Source organism: Alosa alosa, chromosome 4, assembly GCF_017589495.1.
Source record: "Alosa alosa isolate M-15738 ecotype Scorff River chromosome 4, AALO_Geno_1.1, whole genome shotgun sequence".
Lineage (NCBI taxonomy): Eukaryota > Metazoa > Chordata > Actinopteri > Clupeiformes > Clupeidae > Alosa > Alosa alosa.
In genome coordinates this window covers 7,343,815-7,365,517 of record NC_063192.1, presented here as the reverse complement: position 1 = coordinate 7,365,517, position 21,703 = coordinate 7,343,815, and the positions used below count along the sequence as shown (strand labels likewise).

The following is a 21,703-nucleotide window of genomic DNA, read 5'->3' as shown; positions in this document are numbered from 1 at the left end:
ACTATGGCTATATTTTACTATATTAAGTTGTGAGTGACCTTTGCCCTTTGGGGCCTACCTGCATTGTCCAATGAGCCATTACTGCAACCACTATATTGTTCTTTTGTTAGGCTTAAGCCTATCTCAGTCATTATGCCATACCACATCACCTCCTGCCGTGTAATGAGCTGCATTGAACACATGAAGATCTATTGAGAACACCAAATCCATATTTCCTGTTATTTTGGTGAAGTAATGTAAATGTAATGCCTTACAATTCAAAGACAGTAATATTATAATGTAACAAATTACTTTGAGATGACTGTAACAAGTAATAAATAATGCATTACACTTTTGAGTTTTTGCCCAACTTGCCCAACACTGTCCCTATCTGTTGAGATCTTTGGTTCGACCATAATGTTGATGGGGAGCTAGAGTATGTCCTATAGTCATACCAGTGAAACTGGATAAGAAAGCTGTGCATCTGTGTAGGGTACGCCTTCAGGAGACTGTCAGTAGGCTATGATTCAGCACACACAAGATAACAGCAGCTGTTGCCGAGAGGGACAGTAATGCCAGCTGACTAGGTCTAGCCTGAGTGTGATCTCAGTTACATTCTGCGGAAGTTCCCGACAGCTTTACATAGCGGAAACTTGAAGACCAAACATAAAGCTAAACAATCCACAGCGTTGGTTCACCTGATGCGCCGGGGCCGCCTGAAACTTGGATCAAACATCCACACGCACGTCACACATAGGCCTAGCAGCAGGACAATTGCTGTAGTATTTAAGCCTGCTGTCTGTATGTGTAGGCCTATGTAATATGTAAAATCCTTTGAATGTAATATTACTCATCATGTTCAAAACCCAACACAATGCATTTTATTATGAAGGATTTAACTGTTCTCTGTGAACAGTTTTAGTGGTACAAGCACTGTCATGGTTTGCAGGGGAATTGACCCAAATGGAAGGCAGATCAAGGCTAGGCAAGATATGCTTGGAATAAACAGGAAACTTTACTGAGAAACTGAGCAACACACAAACCAAACTACGCGTATAAGACAAAAAAGACCGACAAAGAACAGAGGGTACACAAGGAAGAAATACTCTGGGGAACGCGACACAGGTGAAGACACTGAAACAATAATCAGGTACAGGAGAGAGGCAGAGACACAGGTATGAGGAAAACCAGGAACAGGAAGCACATGGCTCATAGGAGCACATGGCACAGGAAGTAAACAAAGGAGACACAAAGGAATACAAAAATCAAAAGGTACACAGGAAAAAGACCAAGACCCTTACAGTACCAACCCCCCCACACACACACACACACACACACACACACACACTTCCTAAAGGGAAAAAAAGAGAAGTCAAAGCAGGGTGGGTGGAGGGTCAGGCAGGCGGCTGGGTGGACTGCTGGATAGGGACGGCGGGTCAGGCGGGCGGCCAGGTGATAGGCGACAGGGCTGCAGGAATTGAAGCATTGAATCTGCATAGCATGCGAGAATACCCCCAACTATCGGATGTGCATGGAAACTGTTCCGTTCTGTTTGTCATATAGTGTATTTGTGCAACACAGTCTTTTCCAAACTGGCAGTGCCCAAAACACAACACAATAGAACACAACATAACACATTTTTTTATGAAGGATTTAACCGTTTTCTTTGAACAGTTTTAGTGGTACTTGGTTATAATGTATTAAGTACATGGGTTATAATAATGACTAAAAGAGATTGTGGATAACTGCTAAATACAATCTATATTAAATCATTCTTAATCATTCATGATAATTGCAATTAAAAATGTTAATTTATTAAACCTGATAGAGGTCTTTATTACTGGATATGTTTGGGTGAGTCCATAAAAGCCTAAATCTGCTCATGATCTAAAATGCAGTCACTGATTGATTTTATTTGTTTATTTTCAAGTATGCCAATATTTGGCTCACTCTAAACATTAACATTCCATTTTGGATAGGGCAGTAGATTGATACTGTGGTAAGGTGGCACAATGTATCCTAACCCACATAATAAAAACAGGCAAAATGAGTAGTTTTTAAAATTAGTAGTAGTTTTTAGTACATTTACTGAGGCCAGTGAAACGTAGCCTATGCTGCACTTCAAAGTGACATGTTCCCACTGTAAGGTCATGTGTTCAAATCATGTGAGAAATCTATTTACATCTCCTCTTAATCTCCGGATCACATGTTGCCACAGGTTATTTACAACACTTTGTAAAATGTGAATAAAAAATAATGCTATGATTTACAATTCATGCCAACCCTATATGTAATTGAGAATAGTTCAAAGACAACATATGAATTGTTGAAGGAGAGAGAAATGTTACTATTTTGTGGAAAATATAAACAAATTTTGAATTTGATGCCAGCAACACATTTCAAAACAGTTTCAAAAAAAGGGAGGGGTCAAGAAAAGGCTAAAAAACGAATTAGGTGAACTGGAACCATGAATAAGGATAAAAAAAAGAACATCAGAGACTAAATCTCTCAGAATAAAGAGGTATTCATCACTGTGTAAACCTGTGTGGGTAAATGATGAAGATTAATGTTTCTTAAGATAAATTATGAAGATTAATGTTTCTTAACATGAAATTGAGAAGGATTTACTGTAAGGATGTCATCCTCTACAGTACATAATGTCATTAAAATATTCAGAGAATCCAGAGAAATCTTTAAACAAAGGGACAGGGCTGAAAAAAATATTGGATGACAATGGTCTTTTGGACCTCAGATGGCACTGTGTTAAAAACAGACCTTTTCTGTAAAGAAAATCATTGTATGGGCTCAGGAAAACTTCTGATGACCATCGTCTATGAGCACATTTTAATGCTCCATTCACACATGCTGGTGCAAACTACCATGCAAAGAAGACATTTTATTTAGATATGATACCGAAATGCTACCATCTTATCTGGATCTGAGCTCATTTCAAATGGATTGATATAAAGTGGAGGAAGGTCCTGTGGTTAGACCAATCAAAATTTGCAATTCTTTTTGGAAATCATAGACAACTCTGAGCTAAAGAGGAGAGTGCTCAGTTCAAAACCCAGTATCCATGATGGTGTAGAGATGCATCAGTGCCTATGGCAAGGCACAATCAATTCTGAATTATGACACAGGTTTTGAGCAACATAGTCCACTGTATACTGTCATCCAGACAATTTCTTTTCAGGGAAAATCTTGAATATTTCAGGAAAACAATGCCCAAATTAATTCTGCCCATATTTAAACAGTATTTCTCCATAGAGGAAGAGTCCAGGAGCTAAAATGGCTTATCTGAAATGGCTTATCTGTAGTCCAGACCTGTCAAATTGGGTGCATTCTGGAATGAAAAACATGACTAAGAAGACCCCAGAGTGTTGAGCTGAAATCCTATATCAGACTAGCCTAGAAATTTAGACACGCCCCTAGCGGCAGCAAATTACATTTGCTGTCAGGGCTAGTCTAGCAACTCTCCGTTGGCTTGTGAGCTCCAGAAATCCAAAACTCAATCAGGCCAATGAAATCGCGGTATAGAGTCGTTAGGTGGGCTTAACATAATGATTGATGGCAGAGTTGCAAACGGTTTGGTTTGAATTCCCTGCTACTTGAAAACAAATAAGATGGATGTTGCTGTTGGCTTAACAGTGTGACACGAAGTTAAGCTTTTATTAAGTTGGCAAATGTTTGAACTAGCCAACTAGCTCGCTGGTGGGAAACGCGATGGGACTCATAGCTGCCATTGTCCCATTACTGGCGTGCAGAGGGAATTTGAAAGACAACTGATTATCCCCCTCGGACTGAGCACTCTTGAACGGTGAGTGCCCAGACACTACATTTTAATGTGGGTCTGGCTTGTCAGGCTAATATCGGACAGGAATGGGACAACATTTCATTCTCAAAACAAAACTCAGTCTCCTCAGTTCTTACATTTTTACAGAATGTTGTTAAATGAAGAGATGAAGCAACAGTGGTAAAAATGCCCATACAGGTCCCAACTTTTTTGAGACATGTTGCTGGCATTAAACTCTAAATGAACATATTTTTTTCCAAATAACAATACGATTTCTCTCCTTCAAAAGGTGATATGTTGTCTTTCAACTATTCTCAATTAAATATAGGTTTGACATGATTTGTAAATCATAGCATTCTATTTTTATTCACATTTCACAAAGCATCCCAACTTTTTCGGAATTCGGGTTATAAGAAAAGACACCATACAAATAGAACATTTTTTAAGACCAGGAATTTTATTTGTTTTAGTACTCCTCTCCCTCTTCCTCTGCCCTCTCCTTCAATGGAGTCAACACCAACCTCCTCGTAATCCTTCTCCAGGGCGGCCATGTCTTCTCTGGCCTCGGAGAACTCGCCTTCCTCCATGCCCTCACCTACGTACCAGTGCACGAAAGCACGCTTGGCGTACATCAGGTCAAACTTGTGGTCAAGCCTGGCCCAAGCCTCTGCAATAGCAGTGGTGTTGCTCAGCATGCACACAGCCCTCTGCACCTTGGCCAGGTCACCACCAGGCACCACAGTAGGGGGCTGGTAGTTAATGCCCACCTTGAAACCTGTGGGGCACCAGTCCACAAACTGGATGGTGCGCTTGGTCTTGATGGTGGCAATGGCAGCATTGACATCTTTGGGCACCACATCACCACGGTACAGAAGGCAGCATGCCATGTACTTGCCGTGACGGGGGTCACATTTCACCATCTGGTTGGCTGGCTCAAAGCAAGCATTTGTGATCTCAGACACTGAAAGCTGCTCATGGTAGGCTTTCTCAGCAGAGATGACTGGGGCATATGTGGCAAGGGGGAAGTGGATACGGGGGTAGGGCACCAAGTTGGTCTGGAACTCAGTGAGATCAACATTGAGGGCACCATCAAATCGGAGGGAGGCAGTAATGGAGGACACAATCTGGCCAATCAACCTGTTAAGGTTGGTGTAAGAAGGGCGCTCAATATCGAGGTTCCTACGGCAAATGTCATAGATGGCCTCATTGTCCACCATGAAGGCACAGTCAGAGTGCTCCAGGGTGGTGTGGGTGGTCAGGATGGAGTTGTAGGGCTCCACCACTGCAGTGGACACCTGGGGAGCTGGGTAGATGGAGAACTCCAGCTTGGACTTCTTGCCGTAGTCGACAGAGAGGCGCTCCATCAGCAGGGAGGTGAAACCAGAACCGGTGCCACCTCCGAAGCTGTGGAAGACCAGGAAACCCTGAAGTCCAGTGCACTGGTCAGCCTAAGGATAGAGTAAAAAAGAGTATGAAAATTAAATTCCTGAGTGAAAAAATTTTGTGATTATAAAATTGAAATTTTGACAATTATTAAAGATACTCAAAGATATGTGATGGTCAGTGTCAAATTTTGTCCTTTGATAACCATACTGAGACCCAAACTCTTACCAGCTTGCGGATCCTGTCCAAGACCAGATCAATGATTTCCTTGCCAATGGTGTAGTGTCCACGGGCGTAGTTGTTGGCAGCATCCTCCTTTCCAGTGATCAGCTGCTCAGGGTGGAACAGCTGGCGGTAGGTTCCAGTGCGCACCTCATCTAAACCAAGAGAGATTTGTTAGTCTTCCATGTTCAGTACCATGGTGTGCTAAGCCAATTCAAACCTAAATCTCCATCAGTGCTCAGCTTACCAATGACTGTGGGCTCCAGATCTACAAACACAGCCCTGGGGACGTGCTTGCCGGCTCCGGTCTCACTGAAGAAGGTGTTGAAGGAGTCGTCTCCTCCTCCAATGGTCTTGTCGCTGGGCATCTGTCCGTCCGGCTGGATGCCATGCTCCAGACAGTACAGCTCCCAGCAGGCATTGCCAATCTGCACACCAGCCTGACCTACGTGTATGGAGATGCACTCACTGTGCTGGTAAGGATTAATTCTAAAATAAATTAGTGTACGATGTTATGCGCCAAACGCCTGATATGTGGTATGCACGCAAGCAGCAATGCATGCAGGAAGCAGAGGGATGGACATGTCATCAGCATCAGCATCGTAACGTTTGATAGGACATGCTGACCGTATAGCCTACAGACCGGCTACCAGATAATTTATTCACATCACATTTGCGCAGACTCTGCCTCAGACCGTTCCACAAGCCACGTATAGGCTACTGTACACGGCAAAAAGGAATTGCGCCTTGAAATAACTGAAGCTGCATTTTCATCGTACTAAGATAGCTAATGACCTGAGAGATGTATTATGTTCTATCATTACGCATAAATGACACGCATCTTTGCCTTCTGTCTCATTTACCAGTCTCCATAGCTTACCATTTCTATGAAATATGGTGGGGTCGAAATACCAAACATCGTTCAAATAATAAGATGAACAATATTCTTACCATTTTTGACTCTGGTGTTGTTCTTAAATAAGGGTGGGCTGAATCTCTTGTCTGGTTTCTTACAGTTCGACAGTGAGGGGTCGATGTAAGAAGAATAGATGTCTGGTACACGAAGCCGGTGTATATATACTGGGGTCGCCCTGGCGACTGCGTCTCTCACACTTTTATTGGTCAGATGGTGGAAGATCTTCCTGCCAATAAAATCTAAAAAATCCTATTGGATGCAGTCGGGTTTCTTTGTTAAGGACCGCCTAGACAGCCTCACCCAAATGTCCTGTCTGCAACTTCAGCTATGGTTGTAATACAGTAGTTACATGGTTATTTCTTTCATAGTTATTTAACTGTTTGGCCTTTTGTATGGTATACTGTTTAAATTATGTGTTGATATATAGGGTTAATGAGGGATAGCACATATAGGCTAGAAAAAATGATGATATTGAAGGGACCAGTGCTGCACAGTGCTAACCACCCCACACACACACATACACACACACACCTCCAAGCTTTCCTCTTACTGCAGCTGCAGCTTCCTTTGCCATAATAGAAACAAGGAAGTCATCCATCAGCAAATCTGACTGAAATACCAGATGAGCACTTATCAGAATTGTACAGCTAAAAATATTTATCTTATATGGATCAAATAAAAATATGGCCTGTCATGAGGGAAATACACAGTTGATTCTTGTTTTCAGATCAGATTAGCTGCAGTGTGACCTCATCCAACTTTGGGCATGGTGTGTGTATCAGGAAACCTAAGCCTATATCTTTACACAAGAGAGACCTGTATATCCATCTAGGCTAGTGGTGGTTTGAATTAAACTTGAGGCTAAGGAGGGTGATTCAGCATATGGGAGATAGCAAAGGGTCAGGTGACCCAGTCTTGGATGGTAAATAGGGCAGCAGTTTACAGACACCCAACCCCCTAACCCTCCGCTTGGGCTGCTGCTGTTGCTAGGCGATGAATAGCAGAGTTGCTTGGACACCCATCGGCCTCCTAGAGGTTTAACACAAGCCTGCCTCAATTGCCTTTATCTGGAGGGCACGTGACCAAGCCTGGATGACCGCATGGGGGCTGGGCAAAGGGGGCTGCAGAGAGATGGGTTTGGGTGGGGCAGGCAGGGGGGTTGGTTGAGTATGATGAATCCCTTCCTCAGGGTCTCATCTGTCCTGCTACAAATCCCTATATGTCCCGTTAACCAGTGGGAAAGTTCCACTGCTGCGGCTCCACATTGCTAATTAAAGATAGTGCTGTTGTCCTATCTTGACCATTCACAAGGAAAAAATCAGAGACAATGTTAAAAATATAACCACATCAAAGTATGAAGGTGATGAAAGGCAGCAGTTGTATTTTGACTGACAGATGAGAAATGAACCTGGGTAGTAATTAGCTATGGAGAGTAGGCTAAGTGTGTCATTGTGATACCACAAATATTGTAAGTTAGGCCTGCAAGCTGACACTGCTGTAGACCCCAAGGGTTCACACCAACAGAGGACGGATTTCATGTCTAAGTGCGCCATGGTTACAGGCTTTGTTTGTATACTGTATGTACTTGGAAGGCTTTGTTATAGTTTCCATAACGCTGTGTCAAACATTCCACTGTGTTGCACATGCGCTTCATCAAGCATAATTTTGCTGGAAATAGTTCTCTCTGTCCCATTCCTTTGGGATAGTCAGGACTAATGTACTGCACTTCAGTTCACTTTGTGTGCAATATGGCTTCCAGCATCATGTGGGCTATGTTACTAAAATGCTGCAGCACATGCAGGGGAAATGGAGTTGCTGTACATCATGTAGCTTTGTGCCCTTATTCCCATACATGACAGCTATCTATTTTCTCTTCAGTATAACAGGAAATATGGTAAATGTAGAGAAACATGAGAGGCAACATTGCTGAAGCAGATCTTCAGATCTTCCTCAGTAATGCGGTGTGTGTGCCTATTTGACACACGCCCACTATGCTTTATCAGTCCTTCTCTTTGTTCTGTAATGCACTTCTAATTGTGTTAAGGCCAGAACAAATCAATACTGACCATAAAATATGCATGCAGAGAGTCCAACTGATAAATTCAGTGAGAGCCTTTGTCAGTGGCAAAGCAACAATGTAACTTTAAGCAAATAAGATGAAACAGGGAGGAAAATGCATTAGGAGAAGAGATACACCACACAATGGATGACTGAGGGGAATTAGTTCATGCTTTTCCGAGACAAGGATGACATCAGCGATGACAGACAAACCTTTTCTACAAATCACAAATCATCTTCATGATGTCTTTTGTTATGTCCTAAATCCCCACCTTACTAAACACTGAAGAAACTTGACCAAAAATCAGCTCAAGGAGCACATCCTGATAAAAATACAGTCATCTAATGAGTTCCTTTTACATTAGACAAATAGTCACCGGGAGATGTGGCTCTCCTTGGGGATCTGTTCTTTATCCCTGTGTAACCTCCAATCCTGGGCCCAGCTGCAGTGCTGGAATGATCGGTAGGGGTCTTCTCCAGGGTGCTCTGACTTCCAGACACTGGAAACAGAACCTGCAGCTCACAAACAGAGGGGAGATGCATGCAAAGAATGAGGTTTGTTTTGGATTTTTCACCATGGCAACAAGGCAACGTTCCTTTGCGTCTTTTACTATGGTAATGGTCTATGTTCGTTTGAACTTTTATGCACACATTAAAGCTGCAGGGGTCATAAATCCAGCTCAGAGTTTATTGATCCTTGAGTTCCAGATCAGGTAGTTGATGGTGGACTCAGTAGCATGAAATCTCAGGCCAGCAGGTTCTGAACAGTTCTCTGTTCATTTATTTCCATTTGTGTGTAATGTTAAAGAAAAGAAGCAGTCCTCAAACTGAAGTCAGACACTTATGGTTAAAATAGATTTAAAAACACACCACAACTGGGATGTTATAAAAATAGTATCAGGCATGTGGCAAAAACTCCAGCTGTAGGCTTGATTATAGGATCCAGAGAGTGCAGCATGACAGCTTATCCCTGGATGCCAGAGATGGTTGTGTGGGCAACAGAGAGAACTCAGACATCTCTTTGTGCTTCATCATCCCCTCCCCACTAGCAGATTACTCCCATAATGTCTCTTTCTCTCTCTCTCTGTGTGTGTGTGTGTGTGTGAGAGAGAGAGAGAGAGAGAGAGAGAGAGACAGAGAGACACATGCAATGGCATGGAGAGGGAGAGATAATCATGGGTGCTGAATTTGACAGTGTGAGAGCAGTCCCACAGACTCTGAGCCATTCTGTATCACTGACAGGGCAAAACACAGGACATGCTGGTCACGTGACCTGCTCTGGCTAGATGACATCACAGCACTCAAATCTAGGGCAGAGAGAGGGGGAAATGCATGTGTGTGTGTGTTTGTGTGTGTGTATGTGTGTGTGCGCTTTGTGTGTATTTTGTGTGTGTGTGTGTGTGTGTGTGTGTGTGTGTTCTGTGTAAGTATGACTGAAAGACTAAGTGGTCTGGAGATGAAAAGAAGGACAGAGATAGCGGAAGGATCTGGAACGCTCTTCTTGCTAAACACTGCCTGTCCTAAGAGGGTTAGCCATCGGAAAAAAACAGAGAAAGAAAGTGTACAGTTTGTCATTGTGTTGAATGCTTGTTGCTAAAATAATGTCATGGTCACTATGCCCACCACCCATGGGACTGGGTGGGAATGTTTCCTCTTATTGTGCGTGAAATTGATATGTAAACTCTCATTAGCTGTTTTGTTTGATATCTTTATATCTTCATTCTGTTTCATTTTCCTGTTGGGTTTTATCACTTTTCTACCATAAATAGACTTTGTATTCACCCATATCAAGACTATACTATAAGAGGACATACCTCACATTAGTAAGTGTGTTGTGAGATATTTTCACAAATGCTGTTCAAAATGCGTGTGGAACACCACAATGGGTGGGAGGCAGTCAAAGATAAAGAAGAATTCCAACTTCCCCTTATTCTACCGAGAACTGATGAGTAGATTTAACTTCAGTCATTTTAAGACTGCTTTTACAAGGTATTTTCAGTAAAGAGCGAAAAGAATGCTGTTTTGAACAGCCCAGAGCCACCCTTTCCTTCTGTGTTTCCTGCAACTCTTCAAAGGCACATGCTGGCATCTTGACTGACTACAGCACTTGAATGAACAGCAGTGGTATTGTGTACATGTAACACACATGGGGCCAGGTGGAGGGTGAAAAGAGTGTGAAAAAGTCAGGCGACTGCAGACGCAATATTGACCAAGGTTAAAGGGACACCAGGCAAGCCTGATGCTTTTTCTCTACGAAACTCCCCCTCGCTCGGTCTGAAGCTCTTTTCCTTTTCTTTCATTATACACACGTTTGCAACAATCGCTAGCATTTCGTTAGACTGCCTCTGTGCTGTGGATGCAGGATGTAAACTGATCCTTCTTCGGTCGGCGGGTACGATACACTGAACTTGCAAGCGGGATATTCTTCCTACAGGCAGTAGGGGCGGGCGAGAGAGTCTTCATTCGCCCTGTAATGAGTCATTTAACCATATACCGACTTACAAAGATGAGTAATTAACACGAAAACGTTGCCTGGTGTCCCTTTAAACCAAATCTCAGCATCTGTGCTCTGAGCGGGATACAGATTATCATGTTGGTGGACTGAGTTATGGTGACCCTCTGGCTTGTGTACAAATTTGAAGTACATCGGACAAATACTTGAGTGAGTGAGTGGACTCAGATGGATATGGATAGGCAGACAGGCCTCATTACAGTTACCTCCCACAGAGTATCTGCTGTGTTGAGAGTGGCTGGAACATAAAGAATATTTAACCAGATACTACTTATACCAATCTGAACCCATGGCTGATAAACCTCTGGTTCTGACACCGCCTTCGCTTGCGCATGAAAGCTAGCGAAGAGCCTAGCACACCTCCCCCATGTAGTGCCACCGCAGACCTCCCCCATGTAGTGCCACCGCAGGGGGCTGGATCAGCGAGCTGACTCTCATTCTCTGGGGGCTCAGGCTGGGCGTGACACAAGCGAGCGGCAGCCGGTGACAGCTGTGTGCTGGACCTCCCCTCCCTCTCTCTCTCCCTCTCTCTCTCCCTCCCCCCTCTCTCTCTCTCTCCTCTCCTCTCTCTCCCTCTCTCTCTCTCCTCTCTCTCTCTCCCTCCCTCTCTCTCTCTCTCTCTCCCTCTCCCTCCCTCTCTCTCTCCTCTCTCTCTCCCTCTCCTCTCTCTCCTCTCTCCTCCCTCTCCTCCCTCCTCTCCCTCTCTCTCCATCTCTCTCTCCCTCCCCCCCCTCTCTCTCCCTCTCTCTCTCCCTCTCTCTCTCCCCTCTCTCTCTCTCTCCCTCTCTCTCTCTCTCCCTCTCCCTCTCTCTCTCTCTCTCTTTCTTTCTCGTTCCCTCTCCTGCCTCCTGTTTCAGGGACATGTGGCAGCTGCACTTCACCTCAGGGCCTTCCTTTCTGTCCTCTTCTTCTCAGCTTCCTGTCTGTCACCTACTCCTGGTGAAGATGTCATGCTCTGGGGCTTCATAGGGGGGCCATGCTTAACTCAATGGCTGCTGTCCTGCTGTAATCTGGTCCTTCATTGTAACAGGTCACTTTGTGTTTTTTTAAAAACAAGGTGAGGGCTTGCCAAACAAATATGGCCTTGCCTTCATCAACCTCTTTAGATGCATACAACCATTTTGATGTGTTTTATTTGTTTAGGTCTACAGCTGAACAGTTCTACAGTTTGTACGCCATAGCTGATGGATGAGTTAGCACGTTCTACTCTTTCGGTGTTACTACAGCATGTATACTGCTATGTAACTAAGAACCCTCTACCGAGATGGAGATTCACAATAATCAGTCATGCGTCTCCAAATTGGTCTCTCAGCTGAGGCTCTACAGTATCTGACATCTTCGTATCCACTGACCTTAAAGCCGCTCTGGTGAAGGCCTTGCTCATAAACATACCTCAACAACTCTCTCATCAGACTGTGCCCTCAATTGCACACCCTCTCTGATTGGACACATCCTTGATGCTGTCTCATCCACACTCAAGGCTAAGTTGGTGCTCCACCTTCAGTAGTGCCCTGTTATGTGTGCTCTAGTTATCTCTGAGCGGTGAATAAGGTCTGATTCAAATGCACATTCATATACTTTACAGGACAGGACATTATTTTGCGTCAAACCTGAACACCATATTCAAAACTGCATCACTCCCTCTGCTTCTCTTACTGATTGTGATGTTCCTAAGATTTGGGACTAGCAAATTAAGTGTTGTATGAACAGCAGGGTGCGGCGTATGGGCCGTTTTAGGCATGATTTCTTAATGATTTTTGTAAAACAGATTACACATCTCCATCATGGGCATTCTCTCTCTTTCAGTCTGCCTCTGAGAAGATTCATAACATGAGTCCAGAGTAGATTAATCAATCTTTAAAGGAACATGTATGGGTGTCAATGGGTGCCACAGTGATGGTAATATGAAAAAGTAGTATAATGTGTTTGTGATACACAATTTTAAATGCAAAGCATTGCAATTGATCATAGTATTCAACATTTTATTACATGTAAACCTTTCATTAATACATCAACAAACAGATAACCAAATATAAGAGATTAAGGCCTTGGGGACAACATAGAATCTACAATGTCTTCTTTCAGTACTGTCACACTTACATGTATAAAAAGTCTAAAAAATAATCCATAAACAGCAAAATGGTCTGTAAAAAACTGATGTTGATTAAAACATTCATTATAAAAAGGCCAATACAGCAAATGCCAAGAACCTCTGTAAAAAGCAAAGTAAAAAATCTTTAAAATGCGTAAAAACAATTAAAAAAAAGATTCTATTTAGACTTTTTTAAGGGATACAACATGCCTAGACCCTTGTAACAGATCTCATATATGGCAACGTGCCACGGACCATACCACTCTGCACAGGGGGATGGGGGGTGATGAGATTATACCACTCTGCGGAGGAGGGTGCGGTTGTCTCCAGGCCCATGGCCACTCAGGAGGCTCCAGATGAGGGCAGGGAAGGAGCTCAGCCCACCACTAGCCTGTTGGTCTGCGGCCGGCAGCTCTGTCAGAGGCCTGTAGCCCTTAAGACGCCTGGTGGACAGAGACAAGTCGCGTGTAAGGAAAGCAGTCCCCCAGCAGGAGTTTCAGTGTGGTACATTCCAGTCATTCCACTGGAGCTGGTTAACACTTCCATGCCATAGTAAAACCAGGTCAGATCAGACTGGAATCTGACAGTTACTAGGGAGACTAAAAGATGCCAATGTCCATCCAATAGCACTTAACAGATTAGTGACAAAAATATATCAATGTCAAATATCTAAGTACCATTCACATTCAGGTAAGATTAATATTGGACTGCCAGAAAGTGTTTTCAGAGTTGGCCTCTTTGAGGGGATTGAAATATTTTTTGTGAAATGTTGATTTGAATACATTTTGTCGTATGAAAGGATCATATGAGCATAGGCCGGTCTGACTCACCTGTAGGTAAATGCCACTGTTCCGACCGCTGAGGCCACTATGAGAACACCAAGGACCATGGCAACTGTTCCCGTGGATGTCATCTTGGAGCCTGTGAATTAGATATTCCTTCAGTTAACATATAGCTTAATGTTAATGTGATCTTAGTCTTCTGTCAAATATGAAGAAGGGGGTCATTTAAATACCATGCTGATAACATTTTGAACCACAGCTAGTGAGAAAACCAACTCATGTCCAAATCTTCTAGTGTCTCATGCCACCTACAAAGACCCACAACGAGTATACAATACTCTTTAAGGACTGCTTATCTCTGGCTTGGGGTAACAGAGTGGGGTGGTTACAGTTCTTCTAGAAAGCTGCTCATTTGCAGTATACACAGCTTTAGTATAGTGACATGGACCTGCACTGCTCAGCTGAAGTGGGGTGCCCCCTTGTGTTCCATACTGGTAATGCACAGTAATACACATTGTGAACTCGGGGAAACAGTTCTATGGAAATGAAAGCTGAGCGATGACTGGTGGAATCCACTTATACATACCCATATTCACGCTGACCCTAGTACTGGTGACAGCAAGGCTGACGTCGTTTGTCATGGACACGTTGACACAGAAGATTCCGGAGTCGTTGAAGAACTGGCGCAAGACCAGCTGACAGTCTGGAGTTGTTGGCACAGGGTTGCAGATGGTCTTGACTGGCATGACACAGTTGGCATCTGACACCACGGTGCACACCTCCGTGGGAAGGCTGCTGAGAGAGACTGGTGGTTAAGGTCCACTGAACACACAACAAGCAGAGTTTTACATTGCGAGTGTGTGTGTGTGTGTGGTGCCTTTTTTAGTGCTGTGCCAGAGTGTGTCCCACTCACCTGCCCCGGCAGGTGATGGTGAAGTCCACAGCATTTGGTTCTGTCTCGGTCATCAGCACAGCATTGGACACCTGCACAATCTCCACACTCTCGATTCCCTCTGAAGACAAATAGATAAATAGATGATAGATACTTTATTGATCCCCAGGGGAAATTCAAGAATGTCTGAGGTTAAAACACTGTCACTTGTCACTGTCACATCACACCTGATCCTATAGAGGGCTTACCCTACAACCCATTTCCTCAAAACAATATATGGAAACTCACCAACGATTTCAATGCCGGTGGAGAAGGAACCGTAGCGGTAGATCAAGCAGTCATCATTATGGGCGTACCTCTTGGTGATCACCACAGCAACCTGCTGTGGGTCAGTGTCCTCATCCTCCTGGGGCGCCCCATCAGTTGGGGCAGCTAGAGACACACAGGGGCGACTCAGTGACCAGGGCTACTGACTGCTCATGAGAGGATGAGGGCGTTTGTGACTTTGCTGACTAATATTCATATTCACAGTTTTGTTCACATGTAATTAATGGTATAAATATATTTAGCTGTGCCTGTATTTCGTAATCTTAATTTTGGTCTTATTGGGCAATGTTGTGAAGCACTTCACTGTATGTATACTGGCTGATGAGTTTCAAAATAAACAGAATTGCCTGCATACCGCTTCTGGTACAGTCATTCTTTAATGACTAGTTTGTCATTGAGGTATATAATAAGCTGTACAGTTTAATGATCATTTTCAATAAGTAATGTCTCAGTGTATAGTTTAGTAATACGTTTCAATAAGCGTGTTCCTTATAAATAAATAAAGAATATAAATGAGGTGTTGCTGGGGACTCACTAGTGGCAGCGTCCATGACAGAGTTGACCCCCGTCTCCTCCTCCTCCGCCACGCGCCTCTCTGTGCCCACTCTCACCACGGCCACTGGGATGACAGTGGTGACGCTGTCCACCGCAGGGTTGATGGACGCGGCACGGTCATTCATGTCCTCGACTGAGTCTGCAGGGCCTGTGGTCACCTCCAGCTCCACAGCCACAGGGACAGAAGGGGGGTCGTCCTCACCCTCGTCCCCAGCGGCAGAGGCCTCCGAGGGGGGACTGGTCGCACCGAGGTCGGAGGAAAGCTGGAAGGCCGGGACGGTAACGTCCTCTTTTGGCTCTGCTGGTGTGTCAGCTGAGTTGCAGAAGGAGGGTGATATATTATGGTTGGACATCTTACCAGTTTGACTCATTCATGGATGTTAATGTTAATGTTAATTTTAATGTTATTGTTAATTTGTTTGAAATTGAAACACTCAAGACCATCAGATTTGACATCCTGAGATCCTAACTATTTGTTATGCAATTCTGAGGAGACTGGTCTCTGTTAGGAAACTGAAAGCAACCAAACGAAAATCAAAAGGTGCTCAAATGAGTTAAAGAATTAAAATAGTATATTTCTAACTTATTTCTGGATTTTTTACTTGGTATACCTTAAACTGTCCATTTCTCTGAGGGCTTAGACTGACCTGTGGTGAAGTCCTGTGCGGGAGGAGCCGGGATCTTGGTGGTCGGACTCCGCATGGTAGGGGCATTGGCAGGAGTGGCACACGATGGATCTGGAATGGCGGCCTGTACCACCATCTTGGGACGGAAGCTGCCAGACTGTATGTAGGTGTGTGTAACCGTGGTTTCCCTGGAGATCACAGTGCCACTGCCATCCCCGAAGTCCCAGTTGAACGTGACGTCCGAGGTGCTGAGGTACTCGCTGGGGTCGTGCAGGGAGATGCTGAAGACCACGGCTCGGTTTTGCACAAAGCGCTGGTCATCCTCCTGAATGTCATTCACCTGGGACAGCACCACCTCAAAGGGAATCTGATCTAGGGGTGGTCAAATAGTCACAAACAGGATTAAACACAATATCAGGTGCTATTAGTTATTTTAAGAATACACATTATGGATATAATTTAAAAATGGGTCACCCATTTAAAGTCACTGTCATCACATGACTCCTGTCGCTGTAAAGTAACATGTCTGTGTGCAGTATCAGTCTAACTATAATGCCAGTCCTCTTTGTTACTGACCTGTGATGCAGAACTGTGTGGAGGCATAGCCGATGGGGATGAACTTGTCCCTCTTGCGGTAGTGGTAGATGACGACATCCATGGTGTAGGATCCCAGTGGGATGTTGTCCGTAGTTATGGTCAAAGAGGAGGAGGGCCCGTCACTTACCTGCCAGTACTGACCTGCAGAGGATACACACATCCTACTGTAAAGGTCAGAGGTCGCCAGAGCTTGACCTCGTCAGAGCTTGGTCGTGAGAACTTGACCTCCACCTAATTATTAATATTATTTATAATAATAATAGCAATAATTATCCTCCTGACCTAATTATTGAGAGGTTATACATGTCATATGCTCCTGTATGAAATTATGTTCACTTTAGCTTTAACAGTGGAGGCCGCTATTAGGACATACATATGTACATATAGAACATTATAGGACATTATATATACATATAGAGAAAATGCCAGAGGAGAGGATCATACCCCAGGTCTTCCACACAAACACATAGGGAGGTTTCTTATCTCCATCTTTCCTCAGGGGAACACCATCAGGGAACACAGCGTTCAAGTCCTCAGATGACCTGTGGTGCTCAGGGTACACAGGCTGTCCCTCATAGTACTGTTTGCCTGCAGAAAACAAACAAATACACAAAAATGCTGGATCTCCTGAAAATGGATCATTATACCTCTTGTCCAAAATATGGATAGATTCCTAAGACTGTTTATAGATGTGTAGTCTGGCCTCAGAAGTGCATTTTAAATTGGGTTTGGTGGTTTATAGCATCTGCCATGCCAGTCATAATGTTTGCTTGCTGTGGTTGGTGCTTCTCATTGCTTTGGCATATGTGTAGCTTACCATCCACCGTGCAGTTCTCCGCCCACACTACCTCTCCGTCTGGCAGCACCTTCTGGTTGGCAGGGAAACGGATACCGATGGTGAAGGTGATCTTGGCTCCGGTCAGCGTGGGGGCGTCGTTACTGACATCAAATGTTACATCCCCACCTGAGGAGTACACAGCACGGACGATACAATACATACTACAGCAAGTAATAGCACAACTATACAAATAGAATAAAGCGTCCAAAGTATTTGTATATGTTTGTGTATGTTTATGGTTATTGCTATTATTCAGTTAAATTCTGTTTAATCTATAAAGAATGTATATGTATGTATATAACAATTATCTATAGACTTATCATTAATCAAAATGTTAGGCTATTTGTTTGATAAACTGTTCATTTTAATGGTAATGTAATGTTCATTGATGTCATTGTAAGTCACTTTGGACAAAAGTATCTGCTAAATATCATAAAGATAAATCTGAACAATAGTCTGAACGAGAGGGAGAGTCCCAGTGTGGGGGCACACTGCAGCTGTCCTGCTCTTCAGGCCTCACTCACTCACCTATCCAACTATTTCTGTAGCGGGCATCGCCATGTTTCCACACGGGGTACATCTTTGTGTTCCATGAATGATAACGGACATATCTGGCTTGAGTGTCGCTCTTTTGAACTTGTCCTGTACATGAACACATTTAAAATGAAAAAGATAATAAATGTCCACAGAAAAAGATGTGTAGGATGTGTAGCATTTATATTATATGTAAAAATATATGTCAATATATAAAGTATATATCAATATATACTTTATATACCACGGTTACACACACCTACACACAGTCTGGCAAAAGCAAAGGTTATGCTGGTTTTGGATCAATTTTAGTTTTTGGCATTCGGCGCGGCAGCAGGCTGAGTGGTACAATAGGCTTTGTGTCGAAGAAACAGTATTACATCTGAGTGGTTCCTTTAGTCTGACTCTCGTGCCCTGTTAGGCCAAAAACAAAGGCCAGCCTGTTGTCCGTGATGCATGCTGACCAGTTGGCACTCGCACTGGCATGGGGGAGGGGTGTGTGTGAGTGGGGGTCTGGTGGAGGAGTGTGACCTGATGGCATATTTGGCACACTTCACACCTAACAGCAGACCTCCTCAAATCCCCCAATCCCACACATGTGAGGGTCAGCTGACCAGCTGAGTTACCCAACTGCTCCTGAATGGTGGGGTGTTTCCTATGGGGTGCGAGATAGGCTGTAGTATTAAAGCCAGGATCAGGGGGGCATAAAGAGCCGCCCACACCAGGAACGATAGCTATAACCATAAAGATAAAAGCGTCCACACTGACCAACGATAAGAAAAGTTTCTCTTTGTGTTGATGAATGTGATGGCTAAACTTTCATGATTTCTGTCAGTTTTTTGCAAACTTTCTCAAAATCGCTCTGAAAGTGATCCTTATCCTTGTTAATTGATTGGCTAATGGGTGTGCTCCCAATTATTGTGGATATGTTGTTATAGTTATAGTTTTTGTGTGGATGTTGTCATTCATATTAGCTTGAACAATATTATTTTTTGCCGTTATCATTACAGTTATTGTTCTTGGTGTAAACGGCCCCTAATCCCCACCCACCCTCACACACACACACACACACACACACACACACACACACACACACATCCCACACCCCACACCCTGCTGTCCGCATCCATGGCTAACTTTTTACCTCTCCCTGCCCATGACTTGGTCATTGAGGCATAAGGGATAAACGTAGCTTATGTCCCCTCTCAGCCACGCGCAGCCACTCGCACTCTGTACTCAGAGAAGTGGATTGGAGTGACCTTTTAACACCCCCGGTTCACTGAACTTTAAATGACCAATGTGAAACAAAGTGGTGGTGATATTCTGTGCGGACAGCTGCCGAACGTTTTTCAAGACTTTACACCTTGAAAGGACCTCACATGGACATTTTTGATAAGTCCAATGATTGCCTCCGTCTAATTGATTGGAAACCCCACACACCATTAAGCAACTCCACAAAGAGCCTTCAATGCAACATGGTACTTTAAGTTTTAACTGAACAGGCAAGCTCTAGTTGCAATGGAATGGTCTAGACACCAAAATGATAAATAAGGAAAGCTTTTCATTCAGTCATTGTCCACTAATTTATCCATTCATTCATTCATTCATTCATTCATTCATTCATGCCTTTTCAAAATTGTGACATTTATTCTTATCAAACAGAGCAAAGTTCTGTATTATGGCTACTATTTTATCTAATGACATTACATAACATAACACAGTAAGTAGACTCAAGAGTTCTCTGTAACACCTGAGATACCTGTGCCCTACAAATGGACACAGCAACACACACATAGAGTGATACTTACTTGCAAATGCTGTTGTCGCCAACACTGCTAGTACCAATGGGGCTATGAGGGTCTTCATTGTGGAAGTGCTGTGGGAGACCCCTTGGTCAGTAAATTCCCAAATTGTAACAGATTGTGTTGTTTCGGACATTCAGCTTATATACAACATCAGACTCCCTTAGGTCTGACCTCACAGCCGGACCAAGCAGGCCCCTCCCCGCATGCGGCAGAAACTTCATCTCTCTCTTTTACTCTTTCACTCACTCACACACACACAGACACACACACACACACTCACACGCATTAATACTGTCCATGAATTAGCTTGAAATATGAAATGTCTATGAGAGAAATATCTTTTGCATTATAGAGCTGCATATTTAAATGTACCCTCGCACTCATTCTGACAGGAAGCCAGGAAGACAGGAAGCTGGCCTCTAAGTGCAGTGATTATTTCTGACATTAATGACATGATAATAACACTGACATACCTCCTCAGCCCCTCGGCCCCTCTGACCCTACCACTAAGATGGCAACGCGTGTGACTATCATTTTGACATTTCAGAGGCTTTTGCTTCCCAAGTGGGTCAACATATTATAATCAGCTTAAGTGTGATTAGTGACATGTTTGAATATGTAAAAGCATATGAGGGGACCTGTGTCGGCCCCTCCCCTTTGTTTTACATTTCTTCATTTCACAGACGCCTTTATCCAAAGTGACTTACACAAATGAACAATAACATTTAAGCAGGAGAGACCTGTAGTGGTTAATACTACATCAATCAATACTATTACCAGAGGATGAGAGTACAAAAGTTTAGACGTACTGTACTACTCAAAGTGTAGTCGAAGGAGACAGTGGTAGAAGAAGAAGGAGGTATAGGGAAGAACTTAAATGGTAAATGCAATGAATGTTAGGAGTGCTGGGTTGTTCGAAGTATTAGGAGAGAGGTGGTATTTTGATAGGGATGTAAGGCTGAAGGGGAAGATGGAATGCTAGTGGCCTTTGTGAAATAAGTCGCCTGTGGCCCAAATGATTAATTACAATTAATCTCATGTGTTTGTTGATATGGTTGCGTGGTCAATTTTGGGCTGATGGAACAATGGAGTCGTTTCTGATGGAGAGAAATTCGGGAGTGACGTGCTGATCAGAGGTGTGCGGCTCAGACACAAAGCACTGTCTTGGGGCTGATTTGAGGTCAGCTGACGGGATTATTTGAGATATGCTGAATATAAGTGGCTCGGGACCAGAATGGGCTTCTATGCCAGGTCAGCTGGAGCTGGTGACTGCTAAGGGTACAAAGTTCACTCGCTCTCTCCAAAAAAAAGTTTCAATTGGAGAATAGCAATGCATGTAGTTGTGTGTTTTTACAGTTATATATTATATAAATCTACAAAAACTGTGTGTGTGTGTGTGTGTGTCTTTGGCAAATCGTAAAGTCATGGGTGGTTTTGGCATTCTTCCACAATACTACTACAGTATACTGCATGTAACTGGTCCCATTTAAAGAGCTTATTGAGAGTGTTTGCTATTATATTATTACATCTACCACTATGCTGTGGGTGTGCTTGATACACGGTGTGGTTGGTGCTCAAGGCCGTAGCCATAGAGTCAACATTGGGGAGGGACCATGTCATATATACAAATTCATGAACAGGTGGAGTGATATATTTAAATATGATTTCTTTTTAAAATAGTGTCTAATAGTATTACATAGCCCTGTACTTCCCCTTTTCATGTTGTTCTATCGAATGGCATTGATTATGGATAAATTACAACCATAACTATTATGATATAAACAAAAATGTA

General features: G+C 43.5%; 2 protein-coding genes across 3 annotated transcripts; both read right to left on the bottom strand.

The window, feature by feature from the left end:
* Nucleotides 1-4,238: 4,238 nt before the first annotated feature.
* On the bottom strand, nt 4,239-5,844 carry LOC125293200 (tubulin alpha-1A chain-like). Its single transcript, XM_048240946.1, is given in 4 exon segments — nt 4,239-4,262; nt 4,264-5,220; nt 5,384-5,532; nt 5,625-5,844. Coding segments are annotated over 4 exon segments (1,251 nt in total). The 5' UTR covers nt 5,746-5,844.
* A 6,984-nt stretch (nt 5,845-12,828) lies between these two features.
* pmelb (premelanosome protein b) lies at nt 12,829-20,076 on the bottom strand. Of its 2 annotated transcripts, none has more exons than XM_048241438.1 (12): nt 19,915-20,076; nt 18,101-18,214; nt 17,552-17,698; nt 17,179-17,322; nt 16,714-16,875; nt 16,159-16,509; nt 15,492-15,824; nt 14,918-15,061; nt 14,651-14,750; nt 14,324-14,532; nt 13,786-13,876; nt 12,829-13,398 (listed from the first exon to the last, which is right to left on the bottom strand). In XM_048241438.1, exons 1-12 carry the CDS (start codon nt 20,042-20,044, stop codon nt 13,248-13,250), a joined length of 2,076 nt encoding a protein of 691 aa, XP_048097395.1. In that variant the 5' UTR covers nt 20,045-20,076; the 3' UTR covers nt 12,829-13,247. The 2 variants fall into 2 exon arrangements, with proteins under 2 accessions (XP_048097395.1, XP_048097396.1); XM_048241439.1 differs by having other exon boundaries at nt 14,324-14,529.
* Nucleotides 20,077-21,703: the final 1,627 nt, after the last annotated feature.